The sequence below is a fragment of the Eumetopias jubatus genome, unplaced genomic scaffold (assembly GCF_037043125.1).
Source record: "Eumetopias jubatus isolate StellerSeaLion01/CBP00866 unplaced genomic scaffold, mEumJub1_p1.0 scaffold_10, whole genome shotgun sequence".
NCBI lineage: Eukaryota > Metazoa > Chordata > Mammalia > Carnivora > Otariidae > Eumetopias > Eumetopias jubatus.
In genome coordinates this window covers 98,366,802-98,389,539 of record NW_028274816.1, presented here as the reverse complement: position 1 = coordinate 98,389,539, position 22,738 = coordinate 98,366,802, and the positions used below count along the sequence as shown (strand labels likewise).

The following is a 22,738-nucleotide window of genomic DNA, read 5'->3' as shown; positions in this document are numbered from 1 at the left end:
AACCTAACCCTGTAGGGCCCTCATTTCCCCATCTGGAAAATGGGAGGCTGACCCCTGCCTTATATAACTCAGGGACTGGAGGAGAGGGGAAGGGGAGAAGTGTCCCCGGGCTGAAAGGCGCTAGAGGTGCAAACGTGGTTCAGGAAAAGTTTAAATCAGACCTCTGGTTGGTGGAAGGGGAGGCAGAAGAAACAAATGGCCAAGATCCAGGAGTCACGGGTGTCCAAGCTGAGCTCATCTGCAAGGCCCAGCTCAAAGGTGACCCCTTTGAAGATGGAGGTTTCCACCCTCACGCTGTGCTATTGCCGCGGCCACCTGTGGGGATGTCTGTCGTGCTCCAGGGCGGGGACCTCTGAGGAAGATGGAGCCTACGGCTTACGCACGCCAGGCACGGGGTGCCCGTGTACTGAGCGAAGCCCCCGCCCTTGGACGGGGGGCTTTGAGAAGGGCCTGCACAGTGTGAGGGAGACCGAGGTCTGGTTAGGGTCACAGGGCCTGGGATGAGCCCTGCGCTACCTCCAACCAGTGGAGGAACCCTGAACAAGTCACCCTGCGTCTCTGGGCCTTAGTTTCCCCTGAGGGAGTGGACTAATGAATTAGCCCAAGACCCCACCCAGCTTCAACATTCTACGGCCTGGTACCGTCCGTGCGTAACAGAAGAATGAACGTGTGTGGCTCTTTACAGAATGCTTCTGAAGCCTTCCTCGGGCATCTTGTGCCCCTCCCCACCTCCCCCAACTAGCCAAAGAACCAGCAGGAGAACCTCCTCGGGCAGACACTTTTATTCAGCAGGCCTTTATTAAGCATCTACCTTGTACCAGTGAGCACCCAGAGACCCCTGGTCCCACCATGGTTTCTGGAATGCTTTGTGTCTCTCCGGTGGGAAAGACAGGACCCACTGAGGGAACTTTCAGAGGGCCACCCAAAACTGGTAGGCGGGGGTGTTGTGACCCTAGGCTAGTCATTTAATGTCTTTGGGCCTCAGTCACCTCATCTGCAGAGAGCATGGCAACCCCTTGTGTGTCTGAGAGCAGAGGTTGGGCTGCAGCTTCACCTGGGAAGGAGCAGGATTGCCACCGAACAAGTATGGGATCATCAGGGCTCAGCCGTGAGCCCTGAACTGCTCCGCAAAGCAAGTGGACCTGGGAGCGGCTTCCCCCTCTGGTGCCCCGTGAGCATTCGTCTGCCTGTGGTCTTGGTGACTTTCGGGAGAACCTCGGGGAGTCTAGGGGCGAGGCCGTGGGCCTGGACCCCTTTCACTTCTCTCTGGATACCCACCTGGGCTTAGGCACTTCGGTGCCCCACGGCGAGTCTTCCTGGGCCGGTACCTGCCTGAAGGAGGGTACCCTCAGCTCACTGCGTCCCCTCGGGGTGCTGAGGGAGGACACAGCCCCGAGGAGACCCGCGCTGGAGCTGCCAACAGGCCACCAGCTCCCCGCCTCCATTCCCCTCGCCTTCTCCCCCGCCACCCCCCAACTGCCGTCAGGCCCTTCCTCCCTTCATCATCCCATTTCTCACGTACCTTTCCACCTCCCCAGGTCTGACCATCCTGCTCTGAGCCCTGCCTCTCAATTTGGCTGAAGGGGACCCTCCCTTTCTTCCACCTTCCTCCCCGTCTCCACTCTGATCAACTCCACTTTCCTATGAAATTGAGGGGAAAAAAAATAAATAAATAAAACCCTCGTGCTCACAACACAACCAAAAAACAGGTTTAAACATTTTACAGGTTTCAACATTTTTCAGGCCGCCTTGTCACATCTTATCAGATCAGCCGGGAGCCACAGGCCAGGCGCTCCGGGAGCTGCTTTGGAGAACAGAAGCTGTAACATTCCAGCTGAGGCTGGCCCGCCTTCCCCTCCCGCCCGCCCTCTTCTCCCCAGAGAAACATCCCACAGGGCTCCGGGACGGGATGGCGGATGGAGCTCGGGGCCAGCACCTCCGCCTCCCCTCTCTGACGGGGACTCAGTCTTTGATCCCTTGGCTTGGAGTGTCCACCACCCACCCCTTCTCTTCCTTCCACGCTCACCCAGAGCTGTGGCCCCTCTGAGCTCTCAGGCGGTCTCAGCGCACCTCCTCGGAGGGCCCCACTTGGCCCTGCAAGGGGACCTCTAGAAGGCGGCAGGCAGACGGCAGTGGTCAAAGTCACTCACCGAATGTAGACGTGACCACTTGGCCAGTAGGGCCAGCAAGTGGTGTTGGAGAGTTTGGGGAGAGAGAGGAAGGGAGGCAGAGCCTTCTTGGGCTCTCGTGGCGAGTCCTCAGTGCTGCCCAGTGTGGGGGGGGGGGGGATGGCTCTTTACTTTGGCTTCGTGTTTGGAGGATGTGTAGGTTTCCCATCTGTAGTGGTGTAGACAGTTGGCCTGGAATACGCACTTTCCCTCACGTTCACTCCCAGTCTCCCATCTTCCTGTTCCCGCCACACTTGCGGTGACCTTGGGCGCACACTACAGGGTGCTAGGTCCAGAAAAGGCTGACCGAAGTCCAAAGGCCCAGATTTCAGCTGAGCCAACCAAAGGGTGCCCCAGGGTGAGAGGGAAGGGCTACCTTTGTGGCTCCCAGGTAGGAGGAGAAGGGGCAAGGCTGGGAGGTGCCCCCCATGTGCACAGGGAGGGGCCCCTTCGGAGGATGAGGGGGTGCGGATGGGATGGCTTGATGGTTTAGTGTGTGTTCAGACCTCTCACCCAGGGAGGAGGGTGGGGACAAGAGTGGAAGCGGGAAAGACCAGAGCAAAGGAAGGGTGTGGTGACCCACTCAGTCCAAGTACGTTCGCCGCGCCTCCGCGAGGACCTCATCAGAAATACCGGGAAACAGAAGCCGGACGTGGGCGCTTGGTGCCTATGTTGGCTGAGTGAGGCCCAACCGAGCTGCCTCCTGCGGGGTTTTGGGACAGCCCTCCCCATTTCCTGGCCTGAAGTGTGAGGTCCGTCTGATATGATGTCCCCACCCCTGCGCTGGTGCCCTCCCTCCCAGAAGTGCCCCGCATTCCTGGGGCTCCTCCCTTGGCACATGGCGTCCAGCACCCACACCACGAGGCTCCCAGGTTGTCTCACCCTTTACTGTGTGCCCACCGGGGAGGCCTCAAGTGTCATTCAACTATTAGGTCCACCACGGATCCCCAAATCTGAATCTCCAGGCTCTTTCTCAGCACTATCTGGACTCAGGTGCCTGGAGGTCTCATCGGCCCCACAAACTGTCTTTGTTCCCAAACCTGCTTCACCTCTTACGTTCCCTTTCTTTGTTGACATCATATCCATCTTCCTGATCATCCTGGCTTAAAACCTCCGTCATGCTCTCCTCCTTCTTCCTGTGGCCCCTGTGACCATCCTTATTCACCGCTTCCTCTCTGCTCCTAATGCCTCTCTCCTGAGACCTGCTGCCACAGGCCCTGCTAGCCCAGACGGGTGGTACCCAGCCCCAGCCACACAAGGGGTTCACCCCAGACCCAAGAAACGTGCCCCCCAGGGGTTGTAACGTGCAGCCAAGCCTGACGCTCTCCTTAGCATCAACTGTCACACCAGCCTCCCTTTCCCAGCCGTGGGTCACTAGTGCCCACCCCCCGGGGCCCCATTTTGCAGTTAGATTTTGTCTAATAGACTAATATTTCCAAAGCCCAGTTCAGGAGCCTCTAGTGGCTGCCCAGGTTGCCTGGATAAAGCTTGGCACTCAGGGCCCCTTTCTCCTCCTGGCTCCTTTGTACAGCTTCTGGGCTCCAGCGGGGGCTAGAACAGCTGCAGTTCCATCTCCCCCCTTGTGCCTGGGGCTTCCCTGCCACCCCAGCGCCTCCCGAGGGAGCCCCAGCCATGCCTTCACGATCACCACTGGCTGGGACCCTCTCGCCTCTGCCTTCCTGCAGCTCTCGGCCCCGACCGTGCGCTCTCTGGCGTGGTGGTAACTTGGGTTGTCGGTTACAAGGGCCTTGGGATGCTCTGTCCCTTGTTGGCGGCACCCCCGGTACCCAGACCTAGTAGGTGCTGGAAAAATGCTGTGGCTCCGTAACTGACAGATGTGTCCTGGTCTGGGCGCTCCGTGGGTGTGGCTAAGGCCTCTCCGTGTCCCCAGCACCTGGCACTCTGCCTGATTCCAAGTCATCGCTCAAATGCCTGTTGAGTGACTAGGCGGGGAATGAATCTGTTTACCAAAGGAAGACTTTAACCTGCTCTCCCCCGGGTGGGCACCTCCATCCATTCCTCATTGCCATTGCCCTCCCGGGGCCCTCGGCTGCCTGGCTGGCTGGGACTAAGTCAACTTGGGGAGCCCAGCGGGAGGCCTGGGCCTCCATGAGCTTAGAAGCCCTTATAGTTGTTTCTTCATTGATTCCGGGTCCCAGCTCAGTGCATGGACCCTTTCTACCCTCCCCATCCCCTTCCCGTCCTATACGTAAACGAGGGTGCTTCCGAGGCTGCTGGAGGCCCACGAGAACCAGATGGCCCCTCCTTGATGAAAGGCATCCCTTGCGGTGTCTCTAGGCCTGCTCTGCGGATGGAGGGAGCTCAGGAGCCCCTTTGCACTCAGAAGTGACTCCCTAGCCTTGACCTGCACTGAGATGGGTGCGGGGTTGAATTCATGCTCAGCACCCATGGGGTCCACACATGCTCCAGGGAGGATCAGTGGCTGGGCCAGGAGAGATGTGACTTGTGAACCTTGAGTTAGGTCTGTCTTGCTCTGTCACAAGCTCCCGGCCAAGGCACCAGGGTGAGCGGAGCGTCCTCACCGGGGCCTCCCACATCAGGAGCAGGGATGGCCTTGCCATTGTGGGTTATAGCTCATGTCATTCCAGGAGTTGGATGCGTCCGTCCCTGGCCTGCCCCACTCCGTATGGGCCACTGAACTCAACAGCCTCCCCTCATGCTGTCCGTCAGCCCTGAAGGGCCTCTTGACCTCAATGGAAAGGTAGTAGCCTGCCTTATGTTCCCAAACCAGCACTTGGCTCTTGGACTTCCTGTCCATTTTCAAGGCTTCCCTTCTCCTTCTGGAGAGAAGCCCAGGCCAGGGTGGGGCCCCACTGGACCCAGGAGCAGGGAGGGCACCTGTCTAGTACTGCCCAGGAGCCAGCAAGCCCTGGGTTATTGTAGGGCTTCTGGAAACATGGTGGTCACTCTGGAGGAGAGAGAGACACAGATGACCGCCGGGCAAGTGGTTTCTGTCTCCTTCCCTCCCTCTCAACACCCATGGCGGGTGCCCTGTCTGGGGCTGGCAGAGATACTGAGGCTTGCCCTGGGGCAAGGTGAGGACCTTCCTGACTCCAAGAAAGGCACAAGTAGGGGAGGTTTGGCCATGGAGCCCACCTGAGACCGGAAGGAGGAGAAGGGGAGACTTTCCTGCGGCTGTGTCCCCGCCCATCTTCTATATGTGACTGTGTAGCTTGGGACCCTCTCCAAGCCTCAGTCGTCCCAACTGGAGAAGGAAGGGATTAGACTAGACCTGTGGTTCTCAGGTTCCATCCTGCAGAGCGGCCGTGGTGGGGGCAGGAACTATACTCACAAAGCACTACCTTCCCTCCCATTCCCCAGCCTCTGGTAACCTCTACTCTACTTTCTGTCACGAGCAATTTGCCTATTCTGGGTGCCTCACGTAAGGGGGGTCCTACGATAGCTGTCCTTTTGGACATTTGAAAAAATGGCTTTTTTCACTCAGCATCACGTTGTCAAGGTTCATCCATGTCGTAGCTGGTGTCCGAACTTCATTCCTTCCTTCATTCCTTCATTCCATGGATAGGCCACATTCTGTTGTGTATGCATCGGATGGACACTTGGGGTGCCCACCTGTTGGCTGTGGTGAAGATGGCCGTCATGACACCGACGGCCCGGCGTCTCTTTGCGCGCCTGCTTTCACCTCCCGTGGGCACGTAGCTGGGACTGGAATTTCTGGATCATGTGGTAATTCTCTGTGTGGCTTTAAAAGAGGAACGGGCCCCTCTTTTTCTTGGTTTTATGTATGGTAGTGGGGGGGGGTTGTGTATGATTCCATCTGGGAAAAAACGGCTAACACATACAAAACACCTGGAACTGGATGCCTCCCGAGGCCCCTCCGTCTCTAAAATCCTATTATGCTTGGGGGGGGGGTGGCAGAACCTGGGGGTCGACAGTGCCAGCGTCACCCACCGGGACACCTTACACAGGACACCTGTTAGTGTCCCGCCGTTGTGATAGATGTTTAAGTCAAGTTAGCATCTAGGCTGGCCTGCATTCTGCGGTTAGACGTTTTACCTCTGCCCTAGCTCGCGGCGCGAGCCCACCTTTGGCCCTCTGGAGACAGAGGTGTTGTCGGGGCAGGGGAGGGGGGAGGCCAAGAACCAGGGAGCAGCGGGAGTCCCCGAAGGCCGTGCACATACTGAAGCCCGGCCTCCTTGGGGAGGGAATTTCACTCTGAGAGGTCAACATCGAGGGCCCCACGAGCAGCCTGTTGCTTGCTGGCCCCTGCTGCCCATCTGCCCGGCTGTCTGTGTCTGTCCTCAGCCCAGCTGGGCAGTGGGTGGTTGGGGTGGAGGATGAGCTGTCCTCAGGGTAGGGTGGCAGGGCCCTCGGGCAGGGCCAGGCCAGGAGCTGGGTATAAATAGCCCCTGCCCAGCTGGGAAGGCCTGGCGGTGCCCTTTGCCCTCCCCCTCACCAGCTGCCGGTGCCAGGCGGGGTCCCTACCTCCCTTGGGAGCCTGGCTGTTGTCTGAGGTCCTAACCGTAGGGACTTCCTCAGCGGAACCGAGGAGTCTTGTCCTGTGTGGAGGCGAAGCCTCCGGATGCCTGCATTCCTGGGGAGTGAGGCTAAGGAGCTGCAAGACAGGGGGGATCAGACTGGCCTTTTGGGGAAGGAGTGGTTCCTTCATTCCTACCTATCACGTGCCTGGCCTTTCGGTAGACCGACTGTGCCCGCGCGCGCGCGCGCGCGCGTGTGTGTGTGTGTGTGTGTCTGGTGTGGAGCAAAGTGTTGGGGAAACGGGAGGAGGCGCACCCTCTATCCTCAGGGAACTCGCACTCCCACAGCCAGACCGAACTGGAAACAAATGAGTCCAGCACGTGGAGATAAGAAGGTTTGACTAGGATGCAGGAAAGACACAGAGGCAGGAGAGGTTACTTCTGTCTGGGAGTCCGTGGAAGTCTTTAGAAAGGAGGCGACCCAGGAGTCCTTTTTTTTTTTTTAAGATTTTTTTTTTTTTTTTTTTTGAGAGCAAGAGCGAGCAGAGGGATAGGTGGAGAGAGGGGCAGACGGAGGGAGGGAGAAGCAGCTCCCTCCCGTTGGGCAGGGAGTCTGAGGCGGGGCTCGATTCCTGGACCCTGGGATGATGACCTGAGTCAAAGGCAAAGACTTAACCATCTGAGCCACCCAGGCGCCCTCCAGGAGTCCTGTCTTGAGGACAGGGTAAGATGTTTGCCCGGGGCTGGCAGCAGACAGGCTCTCCGGGCAGAGGGGGCTTAGTCTGCACAGAGGTGTGGAGGGGTGAGAGGTGGCGGGCGGGCAGAGCACCCCGAGCTCCTTGTACTCTGGGAGGAAGAATGAAGGAGAATGAGGCTCACTGTGTGACCCCCCCCCCAGGGGAGCATGTGCTTCATAGTGGGGACAAGGAGCTGTGGGTGAAATTGATGCATCTGTGGCGGTGGAATTTCAGTCCTGAGCACTGTGTGGGGAGGAGGCTCGGGGTCAGGGGTGCCAGGCCACGTGTGGGGGAGGGCAGCTATCCCGCAGCAATCAATTCCATGGCCAAGGCATCATTAGCCCCATCCCCAGCCCATTGCCCCCATCCCCAGGGGGACTTGCCCATGACCAGCAGGATGTCCAGATCTGAGCTGAAACCCTTGAATGGAGCATTCTGGTAATGTCCCCCTGCCCTTGCCCTTTGGGTTACCTTTAACACTGAGCCAGGTCACAAATGTCCGCATCCAGCCACCTCAGTTAGGACTGAGCTGCCAGGGAAGGGGCCGACTTTGCTCTGATCCAAGGCATCCTTCCCAGTAATGGATGGGAAGGGGTTCTGGAAATTCTGACGTGTTCTATCAAGTCAGGAATGGGAGGGCAGGAGGCAGGAGTTTGCTGACAGGACAGGGGACAAAGTGCTGGGGACAGCCCCTAAATACAGGGCTTCCTATGTGCTTGGTGCTTTTTATCATTCCTTCCTCTTATTATGTCTATTTTACAGGTGAGGAAACTGAGGCAGGGAAAGGCTGAGTGAATTGTTTGAGATCAGTAGTTAGGAAACAGCAGAGCTGGGTCTGCACCGGGCAGCCTGGCTCTGGGGTGCACACTGGGTTGGCCCCTGGGCAGCAGGGAGGAGCCCGGGTTTGGCCAGAAGGGAAAGAACTCATCATTTCTGGGGGCGCCTGGGGGGCTCAGTCGGTGAAGCGTCTGCCTTCGGCTCAGGTCATGATCTCGGGGTCCTGGGATCGAGCCCCGTAGTGGGGAGCCCGCTTCTCCCTCTGCTCCTGTTCCTGCTCTCTCGCTCTCTCTCAAATAAATAAAAAAAAATCTTTGAAAGAAAAAAAAAAAAGCTCATCATCTCTGCGGCGCAGAGTTGTTTTCAGAGGGCGTCATACTCGGAGTCCGACAAAACCAGCGTGGAATTCTAGCTCAGCCACTTCCCTGTGTAAGTTGCCCAGCTTCTCTCAGCCTCGGTTTCCCCCTCTGTAAAATGGGGGCGGCAATGCCCACCCCCCCCCCCCCGGAGCTGTTGTGAAGATCTAATGAGGTGATGTATGTGACGTGCCGGGCACAGACGTGCGGAAGAAACGGGTGCCGTCGTGACGGCTGGCATTGCACGTGACCGCGGAGGGCAAGACAGAATGTGCTTGGGCTGGCGGAGAGACCACAGTCGTCCAGCAGGAAGGACTTGGTGTCCTTCAGAGGCGGGGCAGGGAACGAGGCCTCTCCCTGCTGGGGGAAGTTTGAGGAGCAACTCTGGCCTCTGCGGCAGGCCGGTGCCCAGGGCTCGGGGGTTCTGCCGGGCTGCGGAGGCCCACCTTGGACCCCGGGCAAGGGAGCTGGTGAAACCAGGGAGCGGGAGCCCCTTTGGAGGGTGGGGACGGGAAGAGGTGTCACCAAGTGGAAATGAAGAGCCAGCGGGGGCATCCCCACTCCTCGGCGTCCCTTCTCTGCTGTGGCGAGCGGCCCGGCCGGGCTCCGCGGTTCTGGCTGTGCAGCCGTGGGCAAGCCACCTCTCTCTTTGGGCCGTTCGCTTTTTCATCTATGTAAACGGGCTTCACATTCTCTTAGGGCTCCTCTCATAGGTTCTAATTCTAGTCCGGGACTCAGCTTAGCTTGAGGGGGCCTGGGCCTGCTGAGGGGCTAGGAGAGAGCTAGGAAGGAGGAAAGTGATGGAGGATGCCCATCTCTGGGCAAAAGGAGGCTGGAGCCTTGGGGCACTCGGGGCCTTGGCTGGTGAGCAGACCAATAATGGGGGGGTGACATGGGAACATAGGCCAGCGTCCCTGGTGCCAGAAGTGACTGTGGGGCAGACTGGCCCAGATCAGAGTGTGTCGTGGGGGCAGGTGGCCAAGCTGATGGCAAGTGTGGCCACCACAGGGGCAGTCCACACCTCCGGACCCGGGCATGGACCAAGGTGCCTGTGATGGGGACACTGGGGAGACGGGCTCTGGCCAAAGGGGAGGGACTCTGAGGCTGGGAAGTGGCTGCCAGATCTTCCCATGCTGCTCTGGGACAGGCAGGGCCAGACCAGGGCATGGGGAGGTGGCCAGGAATCACCACCCCATTCAGACCAAATCAAGGTGTGGTTCCGGGGGTGGCAGAAGCCCCCCTATTGGGTCTCAGCTCCCCTCTCCAATTGTTCTCTTCATCTGGGGCTTCAGGTCCTAAATGTCAGAGGAGGAAGTGGGGAAGGCCTGGGCTTCTTCCCAGGGGAGCCTTGCTCCTGCGCCGCCCGCTCGCTTGGCGCTGCACTCTCTCCACCCCGAGCCCTGGGCCCCGCTCCCGCTGCAGGGATTGTAGAGCTGCTGGGGCGGTGGGCAGGGCAGGGCAGGGCAGGGCTGCAGGTGCGGGTTAAGAGCACGTGGGGAGGGACGCCTGGGGGGCTCAGTCGGTTGAGCATCTGCCTTCGGCTCAGGTCATGATCCCAGGGTCTTGAGACCGAGCCCCATGTCAGGCTCCCTGCTCAGTGGGGAGTCTACTTCTCCCTCTCCTCCCCACCTGTGCTCTCTTTCTCTCAAATAAATAATTACAAATCTTAAAAAAAAAGAAAAGAGCCCATGGGGAGGCAGCCTGAACGGGGAGGGAGGCTCAACTCTGGCACTGTGCAGTCCTGCAGACTGGGGCGGGTTACTTAGCTTCCTGGCCTCAGTTTCCTAGTCTAGGAAATGGGATAATGATGATAAATGAAGTTCCTACCTCATAGACTTGCTGCAACGAGGATTACACAAGGCAAGAGACATGAGTGCTTAGAACTGCATATAATCAGTGATAGATATTTGAATATCATTATTCTCGTGATAAGCTGTTTATAACCGTAACCAGGGTGGGAGCAGGGGAGAACAGGCTGCAGGGCCCCATCAGGGGCTGCGTGCCATGTGCCCATCAGGGAGCTCTGGGCTGACCCACTCTGTTCCACTCATGGGATCCGCGGTGAGGCTCAGGGCACAGATGGGCCAGGCCTACGGCCAGCCCCTCACGCCAGCCCCCTGCCTCAGGCCCCAAGCGGGCATTGCCCAGAAGGCAGGTGGCACAGTGGTTTGGCCCCCAGGCTCTGGAGTCAGATGGCCTGGGATCCAATGAGCAACTCCTTAGCAGCTCTGTGGTCTGGGCTGGGTGCTCAGTATACAAGGCTGCGCCACCCAAAAACAGGGCCACTGTAAAGGCCCTTCTGTGTCATACCGTTGGAATAAGGATTCCACGAAGCAAACCCAAGGAAAAGGCTCAGGCCGGTGAGCATGCTGTGCTCTGCCACAGGCCTGGCATCAAAAAGCCTTGAGCAAGCTAACTTACTTCCTAAACCTCGGCTTCCTCATCTGGGGGGTAGTGATGTTCTCCAACCTTGGAGAAGTGATCAGAAATGCCACAGGTAAAGCAGCCGGCGCAGAATAAGAGCTGATAAGTGGCAGACGTTTAGTTCAGCCCTATGTCTAGTCCAGGAAGCCTGCGCGTGTGTGTGTTTTCCCCATCTGCATTTGGGGTCTTCTGATCCCTCTTCCCAAGGCTTCTGTCATGATTTTGTGTGGGGGACTCGACTGAGGTCACTGCCAGACTGGATGGAGCCTTGGGTCAGTGCTGGATGTGAAGGGGGAGGAGATGGACCCCCATGCAAGCCTTCTTCCAGCTCACACTGTCCCTGATCACAAGGCTGATTGCTACTGGCCTTCGAGTCCGCTGAGACCCACAGATCATTTTCTCAGTTTCTCCTGCAAAATGTCATCCCTGCTGTTCTTGTCCTGGGGGAGAGAGGGGAAGAACAGCACCTTGGCTTTCTAGTATTTTAAACTCTTGTTCCTCGCTCCCCACAAGACCTTCCCTTCTGTTGACTCTTTATAAAAGCTGAGAGGTTGACAGGAGATTGATTGAGAAATGAGGGTTAGAAGAGTAAGGTGACTTGACTAAGGTCATGAGTGTTGGCTGGGAGAGTATGAGCTGGAATCTTCTCCCTCCTGACACTGAGCTACACTTGTCATTGACACAAAGCCAAGCTCCAGTCTCTGGTGAGAGGGAAGACGGCACTCTAGAAACTTCTAGGAAGCTGCCAAGATGGTCATGGAGGGCCTGGAGGACAAAAGACGTAGGGCCTAGTAGAAGCCACCAGTTCCCCGAGGAGGCGCTGGGGGGCTATTGGCTGGGCAGGCAGCGTCCTGGGGAGGAGACTCAGGGACACCGCCGTGGGCAGTGTGTGTGTGCGCGTGCGCGCAAACCTCAGGCACACGTGTACATACGAGTTCCCCGCTGGGACTGGGCTTCTCTGCTTCTCTACTTCATCTGAGATGGGACTGGGGTCAAGCCAACTCCTGCCGCCTCCCTCGCTTTAGGTTTGGGTTATTTCCCATGGGTCACTGGAGTCTCTGTGTGACCCCGGACACTTAGACTCCCTAGAAGATTGTCCAGCCCAACTGCTTCAGGGCCCATCAGGGCAACTGGCCCAGAGCCTAGGAGGGACTTAACCTGGGCCCCCAAATCCACCTTTCCAGTCCAGGGGTTTTTTTCATGGTATTGCATGGCCCCCAAGTGCCCCCGCAAGAGGTTTCTGTGGGTCCCCACGCTCACGTCCGACATGCCACCATGACTGGCTGGACCAGAGGTCTGCCCTTCAAGGGGCAGCGTATTGCTGAGGGCAGGGAACGCACTCAGGTGCCGGGCTGCTCGAGGCTCTGGGCTCAGGCTGACCCACGGGCCCTGCATGGCTCCACCTACCCCAGAGGGCTCACGAGGAAGAAAAAAGGCCCCTGATGGGCCATGTGCCACCACCCTCTGTCTGCCCGCAGGTCCCTGGCCCTGGGCCAGCAGTACACATCCCTGGGCTCACAGCCCCTGCTCTGCGGCTCCATCCCAGGCCTGGTCCCCAAGCAACTGCGCTTCTGCCGGAATTACATCGAAATCATGCCCAGCGTGGCCGAGGGCGTGAAACTGGGCATCCAGGAGTGCCAGCACCAGTTCCGGGGCCGCCGCTGGAACTGCACCACCATAGACGACAGCCTGGCCATCTTCGGGCCCGTCCTGGACAAAGGTACTGTCTCTGGGCCAGGTAGCGGGTGGGGGGAGGGCCTGAGGACACAGTGACTCTTCCCCCTCGGGGAGCCTCAGCTCTCAGCCTGGGGTCCCCAGGAGAGGGCCGTAAAGCTGGTCAGGACCTGCAGCCTCCACAAAAGTGGGTCAGCTCCCTCTCTGGACCAACCCAGACTGTCACCATGGCCGCCACACCTTCCCAGGTGCTTGCTGCTGGGGGCTGAGCAGCCTGGAGATGCTCTGTATCCTGAGATCCTAGGGCAGGACAGGAGGCCATGGCCTTCCTCCCCACCCCCCTCCCAGCTTGCGCAGTGGAGGGGGGCAGGCTTTGTTGTGGACATTTGTGACATTTTCCCAACACTGTGTTAAGTGCTATGCAAATCTTGCTTTTGTGGGGGGGGGGCGGGGTGGAGAGCATCACCACCTATAGGTCCCTCCCATATAGAAAATTCTGGAGCTGAGGAAACTGTCAGGTGCTGGTGGCATTGCATTGAGAAGATTCTGCTGACCCCCATACCCCTGCACGCTGGATCTGCCCAGACTGTGGAGGGGCTAGAGGGCGAGCCGGCCTCCGGGTAACTTTCCCGCCCTCCTGCAACCTGCCAGTCTAACCGGCTAGTGCCTGAAATGAATGGCATTCACACAACTTGACCTCAAGCATGACCAGGGGAGAGGGATGAGGGGGGCCACTGCTCCCGAGAAGGGGACTTCGGGGCTGGAGAGTTCTGGGCTGAAGATGGACACCTCTGAGGAATAGCCGTGTCCTGGAATTTAATGACCCCAGCTGGTCTCCTGGGAGCCACCAGTCCCTTTCCGCAGCAACTTGAATCCTCCCGACCACCCCCTGGGGTTTTGCCACCCAAACTGGTGAGCCTGGCCCTCCCTTCTTTTACAAGAACTGTATTTATAGCCAGAAGGAAAAGGGATCTGAGAGCCAGGTGGATCTGATGAAGGGGGGGTGTGGGCGATGGGGGGCACTGACCCCCTACATATTAGTGTGCGGTCCCCCTTTACCTGGGCCTCAGGTATGCTGGGACTGTCTGACCTACAGGCCATTGTCAAGGGACAGAAGAGCAATTAGCGAATCAATGGATGATGATTCTGTTTACGCTTCTATTACCAAAGCTAATTATTCCTTGTTTACATAAAAGGTTTGGCCTCTAATTGGGGCCAAGTGGCGGCGGTTTGCATTTCAAACCTGATCTTGCCCGGTGTGTCAGTCTCACCGCCTTCCGGTGCCCCACCTCGGGCCAGGTAGCGCTTAATCAAACAGCCTGGCGTCTAGACGCGCTCCCCAAAAGCAAGACTTGCCTTCTGATTGCTCTTCCCCGCTTGGGACATTTGGCAATGAAAATCGGGCCTTTGAGCCTATTACCCATGCACGTCTGTGTTAAACGTTTTCTGGTACCTGCCTTCATCTCTAAATTGCAAGAGGGCGGTTCTGTGTTGGGCAGGGGTGGGGAGCTGGGTAATATGTCAGAAACTCTAGGAATTTGATGAAGCCGAGGAAGGTCCGAGAAGAAGGCTCCACGCCGGCACGCGGGCTTCGGCGAGTCCCCACCCACGCCGCGCGCGCAGCCGCGCGTTAATCTCTGCACACGCCCCCCCCCCCAACACACATGCTTTGAGAGCCAGGCAGGCGGCTGCGGCTGCGGCTGCGGCGGGGGCGCCCTGCCAGGGGCGCGCACCGTCCGCGGAGGCCGGGCCCCGCTCCCCACGGTTGGCCGGCCCGGAGGCCGGGCGGCGGCAGGCGGGGGACTCGCGCGGCACCCGTGGGGCGGGGTGGGGGGGGGAGGGGGCCGCGGCGGTCAGCGGCCGGAAGGCGACGGGCCGCGACGGTGGGGCGCAGGCGAGCCCGGGATCGCGTTCCGCGGGCGGGGCGGCGCGGGCGGCCCGGAGGGGCTTAGGCGGCTTGAAAGGGGCCCGAGCGCCGCCCCCCCACCGCGCGGCCCGGCCCCGCGCCCGCTGCGGCCGCCGCGCCATTCACACGCCCTCTGGCCATTCGGCGCGGCGCGGGGGCGGGGGGCGCCGCTTCAATGGGGATTTCGCGGGCCGGCGCCGGGGCCGGGGGCGCGGCCCGGCCGCGGGAGCCGCCCGTTGCTACGCGGTGGCGACCGGCCCGGCGGCCCGGGCCCGGCGGCCGCATTATGCGGGTAATGCGGTGTGACACCGCGCGAACAAAGGCGGATTGAGCGGCCCAGCGGGCCCCGCCGGACGGGGACCGGCACAGCGGGGCTGTCAGCGCCGCTCCCAGGCTAATCCCCGCCCCGCCCCCGCCGCCCCCGCCGCCCCCGCGTCCCCGGGGCTGGGAACCGAGCGCGGCCCGGGGCCCGGGCGCCGCCGCCGCCGCGAGAGGCCGCTGGCCCGGCCGGAAGCGAGGCGCTGGCCCTCGGCGCCACCGCCCCCGGGCGCCCAGGGGAGGGCGGGAGCCGGAACGCAGACGAGGAGAGGGGGCCGGGGGGGGGCGGGGCCTTGGCCGCCCGCGGGCTCGGTGCGCCGGCGGCGCTGTCCGTGGAAGCGGGACGGGCAGCTCCTCCGCAGGCGGCCCACGAGGCTCTCAGGCTTCCCGCCTGGGTGCCGGGCCGCGATCTCTCTCAGAGCTCGGGATGGGAGCCCCGGCTTCTAGGCCGGCCTGCGTGGCCTTGGGCAGGTCACCTGCCACTCTAGGTTCCTCGCTCTAGGTTCCTCGCCTGTCCCGGAGAGAGGTGGTTGGACTGCAGGTCACCCAGGCCTTGGCCTTCTAATCCTCAGTGTCTGCATCTGTAAAATGGGCCCAAATTAAGACTTTCTGCCTCCTAGCTAAGAGGATTAAATGAGATCAAGAATAGGAAGGGCAGAATCTGGTGCATACTGAGCGCTCAAACGTGGTTATCAGGATCATGAGGTTGGGGGACACCCCTGAGAAGTTCTCCTTTTCCTTCAGGGGATTCTACCCTGTGTTCCGATCCTCCCCGTGGTGGCAGGGAAGGGGTTTGGGACTCGGGCCACTGCCCTCCTGGTCAGGAACTCTGGTGGCAGAGGGAAGTCATACCCGTTTTACAAAGAGGGTAACTGAGACTCAGAAAAGGAAGGGGTCTGCCCAAGTGCATCTAGGTGGGGGATGGGGTGGACTTGGGTAGTTTAGGCAGTAGGTTCCCAGGCTTCCCTCCCTCAGGCCTCAGGCTCTCTCAGCGGTGGGAGGGCTCACGCCTGTGCTGCAGTATCTGGAGCTCGGGCAGATGGAGGGTAGGGGGCCCGGGGCCAGGACAGAGCAGGACGACCACAGCTCTTCAGCAACCTGCCAGAGCTACAGTTTCTGCCCCTGCTTTTAACAGCTCGGCTCTGTCCTGTACCAGGTGTTGAGGCCCTGGGTTAATCAGTTAGCTGCCCCGGGCCTCAGTTTGCTCATCTGTAAAGTGGGGATACCTCAGAGGCTGGGCCAAAGGGGGTCGGAAGGGCACCTTGGTTCCTCCCTCTTTCTCAGGGCTGGCGAGCCCTTCTTCCCGGCTGGGGAGGTCGAGGCAGGGCGGCTGCGCCCCAGGACCCGGCCTGAGCCATGCCCTCCCCGCAGCCACCCGCGAGTCGGCCTTCGTGCACGCCATCGCCTCTGCTGGCGTGGCCTTCGCCGTCACGCGCTCCTGTGCCGAGGGCACCTCCACCATCTGCGGCTGCGACTCGCACCACAAGGGGCCACCTGGCGAAGGCTGGAAGTGGGGCGGCTGCAGCGAGGACGCCGACTTCGGGGTGCTCGTGTCCCGGGAGTTCGCGGACGCGCGCGAGAACAGGCCGGACGCGCGCTCGGCCATGAACAAGCACAACAACGAGGCGGGCCGGACGGTGAGCTGCGGCCGCCCTCGCCCGACCCCGCCCGGTACCCCTTCGGGGACCGTCCCTCCCGGCTGGCCTCGCCCCCGCCCCACCCTGCCCTTCTGGTGGCCCTTGTGCATCCCGGGCTCCCTGCTCTCCTCTTTCCCCTTGGCGGAGCTTGGCCCCCACCCACACCCCACAATCACCCCTTCTGTTCACCCATTCTCCTGGGGCTGTTCCCCATCTGCGCCCGCCTGGGGATGCGTCAGCTCGGGAGTGAGGGGCCCCATGGAGCAGGTACCCGCCAGCCCATCCAGTGCACTTGGGCTGCCCTGGACAGGGCCGCGAAGACTGGTGGGCCTGACTTTGAATTCAGCCTCCACGGCTTCCTCTGGTTGTTTGACCTACGGCGAGTCACTTAAGCTCCTGGTCTCAGCTTCCCCCTCTGTTAAACGGGGATCACCCTCCCTATCTCCTACAGCTTTGAGAAATGGCTGATTTCTGCCAATGCTTGGGCTGTGAAGGGGAGGGAAACAATGGTCGTCAGTCTTTAGGTCCACACCTCAGCCCCCAATCCCTTCTCTTCCTGACCCCCAGTAGGAGTAGAGGAAGGCTCCAGGGATGGGGCGGGCGGGGGGGGGGGGCAGAGCGGGAGGGCCTAGGTGGGTTCGTGCTGGGGGCCAGCTGCTTCTCCTCTTCCCCAGACCATCCTGGACCACATGCACCTCAAATGCAAGTGCCATGGGCTGTCGGGCAGCTGTGAGGTCAAGACCTGCTGGTGGGCCCAACCCGACTTCCGCGCTATCGGCGACTTTCTCAAGGACAAGTACGACAGTGCCTCGGAGATGGTGGTGGAGAAGCACCGCGAATCCCGCGGCTGGGTGGAGACCCTCCGCGCCAAGTATGCGCTGTTCAAGCCGCCCACCGAGAGGGACCTAGTCTACTACGAGAACTCCCCCAACTTCTGCGAGCCCAACCCCGAGACGGGCTCCTTTGGCACCAGGGACCGGACTTGCAATGTCACTTCCCACGGCATCGATGGCTGCGACCTGCTGTGCTGTGGCCGCGGCCACAACACGAGGACGGAGAAGCGGAAGGAGAAATGCCACTGCATCTTCCACTGGTGCTGCTACGTGAGCTGCCAGGAGTGCATCCGCATCTACGATGTGCACACCTGCAAGTAGGGAGCCAGGTAGGGTGGCGGGCCGGGGGTGGCTGCAGGGCCTTGGGACAGGGCCCTGGCTTTGCCCGGCTCTTGTTCTTGACCAACCCACTTCTCTTTCTGAGCTGTCCAAGACACACGGCCCAAAATAGGAAGCCAGGATTTCCCCAGCTGCAGTGGGAATGGTCCCTGGGCAGCTTTGGGTGGACTACACAAAGCACAGATACCAGCCAAGTGTGTGCACGCAAGACTGCCAGCAACTGATTAATATTTGTATACAAGTTAGTAAATTATGAGCCAGGTCAGATGTTTGCATGGCCACTGGCTATCATTGCTGAGGATCTGGGGAGCCAGAGGAAGGACACTGTGGGGCTGGAAGCCAGGACACCTGACTTCTGGTCCCAACTTTGCCCTGTTCCGTGAAGTCCCCAATTTCCTGTTCTTTCACTTCCATGGGCCTCAGTTTTCTTACCATAAAACAAGGGGGGTAAAATAGTTGAAATAGTAGGCCAAAGATCCTCTTTTACCCCTGGGGCAGAGTCATTTTGCATCCACCTTGAACTTTGAGGGCAGGTTTTTGCACAAGCATAAATCCTACTGACCTTGAGGAGGTGGGTGGGGGAAGCGGTGTATAAGCCCATATCCTGACAGATCTGAAGCTTGGGTGGAGCGGGGCCACTCTCACCGCGTTTATGGAAGGGGATGGGGAGGAGGAGGGATTCAAGTTCAGAGTGATGGTGGTGAGTAATCAAGGGATCAAAGGCTGGTGGATTATGTTCCCAAGCTTCCCAGAGGTGGCCTGCGTGGGAGACACAGTGCCTGGCCCTTGGAGCCATCGGTCCCCTGCATAGGTCAGGACTGATGTAAGGTGGTCCTAGAGTCTTGGGGCTGGAAGGTCTGAGGCCACTATGGCCGCTCTCCCTTTTCTCTGCCCTGAGAAGGAGCCTAGTATATAGAGGCGCGAGCCCTGGTCCAGCTGCCATCACCTGCCAGCCGGGGGGCCCCAGACAAGAGAGTTTTTATAGATCTGCCTCCTTATCTATCATCTTCCCCAGAGGTGCTCTGGGGACAGTGCTTGGTTCATTGCGAAGAACTTACCTGCCTGAATCATCGCCCCGGGACAGTGCAGGGGAGAGCGCCCCACTGGGTGACGCAGCTCCACAGAGGGCACCTCCGAGCTGGTGGCACCCATCTACACTGTGTGGGCCTGGGGGAGGGGCCTGGGGCCTCTCTGAGGTGTGGAGGAACCCACATCATGGGGAGGGCTCTGCGTGAGTCCATCTGGGAGGCCCCTCGGTGTAGCCCAAGCTATGAGCTGCCAGGGACGGGGTCCGGAAAGGCAGCAGGCAGCACCGCTTTCTTGGTGTCTGAACGGGCGCAGTGTGGCCGGTGGAGAGAGGTGGTGCCAGGTCAGCCTGGAAGCCCCAGGTCCAGTTTCCTCATCCGTACGGTGATGGTGGGAGCCTAACAGGAGTTTTATGAGGCCCCAGTGAGCTACCAGCGGCGAATGCTTGTCTGAATCTGATACTAATAGGGAGTGATAACTGCCATCAGAGAGCCGTGACATGAGGGTGTCATCCCGTAGTGAGATGGTGTCATCGCGTGGGCAAGTTTCGTTTCCTGCTTCTCACAGTGGTAGAAAAGTCTGTGAACACGAAAGAGCTCACAGGCTCATTGTAGCATGCCCACTGTGGCCAAGGCAACATGGTGCCCCAAGCAGGACATAGCTCTGGCCATTCTGAGGGGGAGCCGAGGGGAAATCAGAACTTCAGAACACTAACAGCAGACCCATTGCTAGGGTAGGGAGGGACACTGAGCCCAGGACACTTTCTGCCTCCAGAAAGCTTCCAGACGGGTCCTGCAGAGGCTCCAACAACAGTGGCTCTGGGGGACTCTGGGGTGTCACCGAGTCGGACCCCAGCAGTGTTCCAGCACCTCCCCTCACCAGGTGGGCCACCAAGATAAGCCATCAGCCAAGCAGGGAAGGAGGTGCTGGTTCGACCCTCAGTGTCCAGAAAAATCCCCTGCCTGCCACCCCTGTAATTGTACTGATCCTAAGAGGCATTAATACATCTTCAGCGCTCTTTTCTCCCATTTCTGAAGTAGAATGGTGTTTTCTCCAATCTTACAGAAGGTGCTACACAGGTATGGATTCAAAATGCCATGTCTAGGTAGACCAGTGCCCTCGAGACCCTCCCCTCTGGTCGCTCTGGAGCCCTTACTCTGGGACAAGTGTAGGACTCTCTCTCAATGTGGTACCCTTTGGACAAATTCTCAACTTGCTCAATTTGGGGCAAGCTGTGGAGCCTCTCTGTGCCCCGGTTCCCTCATTTGTGAATTGGGGGGGGGGGTTGTTGTGTGGACCAGAGGCTGTATACACCAAGAGCCCCAGTGCTGGGCCTGGCTCGTGGTCCAAGGAAGTAGTAGAGATTCCCAGGCTGAGCAGAGCTGACCTACCAGAGGGACATTCCTCAGGCGTGCTGCGTGGTCTCGAGCCACAGGCCCAAGATTGGCTGAGACCTGACTGGTTAGCACCCCCACCACCACCACCTTTCATCGACACTGACACTGCAGGCAAGATAGGAACCTTCGAGACAGGATGGCAGGGACATATGCCCTCCACACACTGGGTGGGGAGCCCCAGTCTCAGTGGCTTTATGCCACAGGAAGACCAGAGATTCCTGGTCCTTCCCTGGTGGGGAAAACATCTTTTCCATTGCCTGTAGCTTCTGTCCCGTGTCTCAGGCTGACGACCAATTGCCTACCCTGCAAATACCAGGTGCATTTCTTGTTACTCAGATGTTGCGAGCATAGTAAGCTGGAAAGGGCTCTCTCTGGACAAGAGTCAGGGGGCCTGGCTGGCCGCAAGTGCTGGATCTGTCACTAACTTGCCACAAAACCTTGGACATGTCCCTTTAATCTTGCTGAGGCTCGGTTTCTGCCCCTGTAAAATAGTCTTCCACTGGCCCTGTCCGCCCCCTGGGGAATGGAAAGTTGATCGGGAATGCCCTTGAAAGCACTGTGGGCCTCAAATCCTCGGTGAGATGTCAATACACAAATGAGTAAGAGGTACATATTGGTTCTCCCCTGAGAAGGAATTATTCATGGTTCATTAAATAGCTGTGCTCCTGTGTGGACAGCTCATTACCAAACCGCTGGTGCGACAGAAAAGCACAGTGCCCGCGTCTAGTCTCGTGGGGAACGGGACCCTGGACCGGAGGGTCCTTCAGTCTACTAGGGGGACTCCTGCCTGGGGGCAGCTGCCCACCACTGGCCTTCCTGCTGCCCAAGCTCCCAGCTAGAAGGTGGGGCAGGTAGGGTGTGGATCCCAGTGTGTGGTTGCTAAAGCCCTCCTGTTCCTGTTTAAATCACGCACCCTTCCTCAGCGGCAGACCCCAAAGCAGAGGAGGGGGGTACGGGAAAGCGACTTGGGTTCCCCATTGCCCCCAAGGACACGAGAAACGTCGAGCTCTCCCGTCCACAGCCTCTGATCACGGCACCCCAACGGGCGATTCCTCTGAGGAGGGAATTACGTGTCCGATTCTTCCTCTTTGTTTTCCAAAGGGCACTGGGAACAGGTGAAGTGTGTGGCTGGGCAGATTCACCGAAGTCCCATGGGAAGCAGGACCTGGAGCCGGGCTCAGCGCTCAGCACCAGGCAGCAAGGAACCCGGACTGTTGCCAGACGCCCATGCGGTAAATGACCTGGACCCGAGCCGCCCGCTGCCGGGGAGGCCTCCCTCGCCCTCTCTCTTAAGTTTCTCACCCTGCTCTGGATGGTGTGTGGTTTTTAAAGAAGGGGCTTTCTTTTTAGTTCTCTAGGGTCTGATAGGAACAGACCCCAGGCTTATCTTTGCACATGTTAAAGAAAATAAAAATGGAAAAAAAAAATTCTACTCCGACAGGACAGGCTGGGCTGCCGTGAGCTCTCTGCCTGGTGGTGAAGAACTCAGCATGGGCAGGATTGTTTCCAGACGCTTCTTCTGGTGACATGCCAAGATGCCTGTGAGGTGGGAGTTAGGAAGTAAGGCAGACCCCTGCAGTCTCTTTTTCTTGGTCTCCTCCTGCTCAAATCTGATAGACTTCCACGTTCGGACAAAAGCCATAGGTGTAGCTAGGATCCAGTGGGAGGGAGGGCCAAGGCGATTGTGGGACTAAGATTGGGGGTTTTGAAGAACCGGGAGCGCCAGGCGGCCTGGGAAGCTGTTTGAAGAGCGGCTGTGTGTTCTTCTCAGCCCCGTTTCCTCCGTCAGCCTGTTCTGCGCCAGAGGCTCTTAGGAACTGCAGTCAGAGCTCCCAGTCTCTGTGGTCCTTCTGTGGTGTCTACCAGGAACGCAGTGCGGGGTGTTTGGGCTTGTTTTTGTTTTTGTTTTTTAAGAGGACGAAACGATGTAAATAGGTTATGTTTAGGGGTGGTGAGCCTTCTGCAGCTCCAGTGGTTTCCTAAAGAGAGAAGTGGTATCTTTAGAAGGGGCCCTTCAGTCCCTCCTGGCCCTGCTCACCTGCCGATTCCCCACGAAAACAACTTCAGGTAGAGCAGTTTGGAGTTCAGGTTACCTCAGTAGAAATCAGACAAAGGGTCAGAGAGAGAGCAGTGGTCGATTCCTGAAGTTCCAACTTGGTGACTTGTAGCTAGGGAGGATAAAAATGGTTCCTTCGTTTCCGCTCCGATAAAGACACACCTTCCAGCCTCCTTGCCCTGCTTTGGCCTGTTCGGGTGAAAGAGAAACGCAGCGTTCTTTAACACACACCTGCCGGCCTCACCTGTGCGCAGAGAGCACGCCAGTCCACGCGGTTCCCAAGGATCAGGAGGAGGTGTTCGAAGGGGGACAAGCAGCCTCACCCAGCTGAGCTCCCCTTGCTCCATGCGGGTCCTCTCGAGGGTCCTGAACGGAGGCCAGCGGATCGGACGGCACGAGCCAAGGCCACAGCTCTGTCCTAGGGAGAATCAGCAAGAAGTGAGGCGGCTGGGGTAGAGACGAGAACAAGGTTGTTTCTTCCTTTACTCCCTTCGCTCTTTGGTCTGCCTCACACGGACCTCAGCTACCGGGGCAAGTGATCTTCCTGCTTGCTCAGGCAGGCTTGCCAAGACCATCCAGAAGCCATGCCCGCACTCTTGATTCTGCTGGCAACGAGCCCGGCTAAAGATA

At 59.2% G+C, this 22,738-nt stretch overlaps 1 protein-coding gene across 1 annotated transcript in view; it reads left to right on the top strand.

The window, feature by feature from the left end:
- WNT3 (Wnt family member 3) overlaps window positions 1-21,747 on the top strand; it is a 46,758-nt gene extending 25,011 nt beyond the window's left edge. Inside the window, exons 2-5 of the mRNA XM_028087534.2 lie at window positions 12,401-12,642; window positions 16,192-16,457; window positions 17,132-17,619; window positions 21,154-21,747. Coding sequence (XP_027943335.1) covers window positions 12,401-12,642; window positions 16,192-16,457; window positions 17,132-17,611 — 988 coding nt within the window. The 3' untranslated portion in view covers window positions 17,612-17,619; window positions 21,154-21,747. The remainder of the gene's footprint in view (window positions 1-12,400; window positions 12,643-16,191; window positions 16,458-17,131; window positions 17,620-21,153) is intronic.
- Window positions 21,748-22,738: the final 991 nt, after the last annotated feature.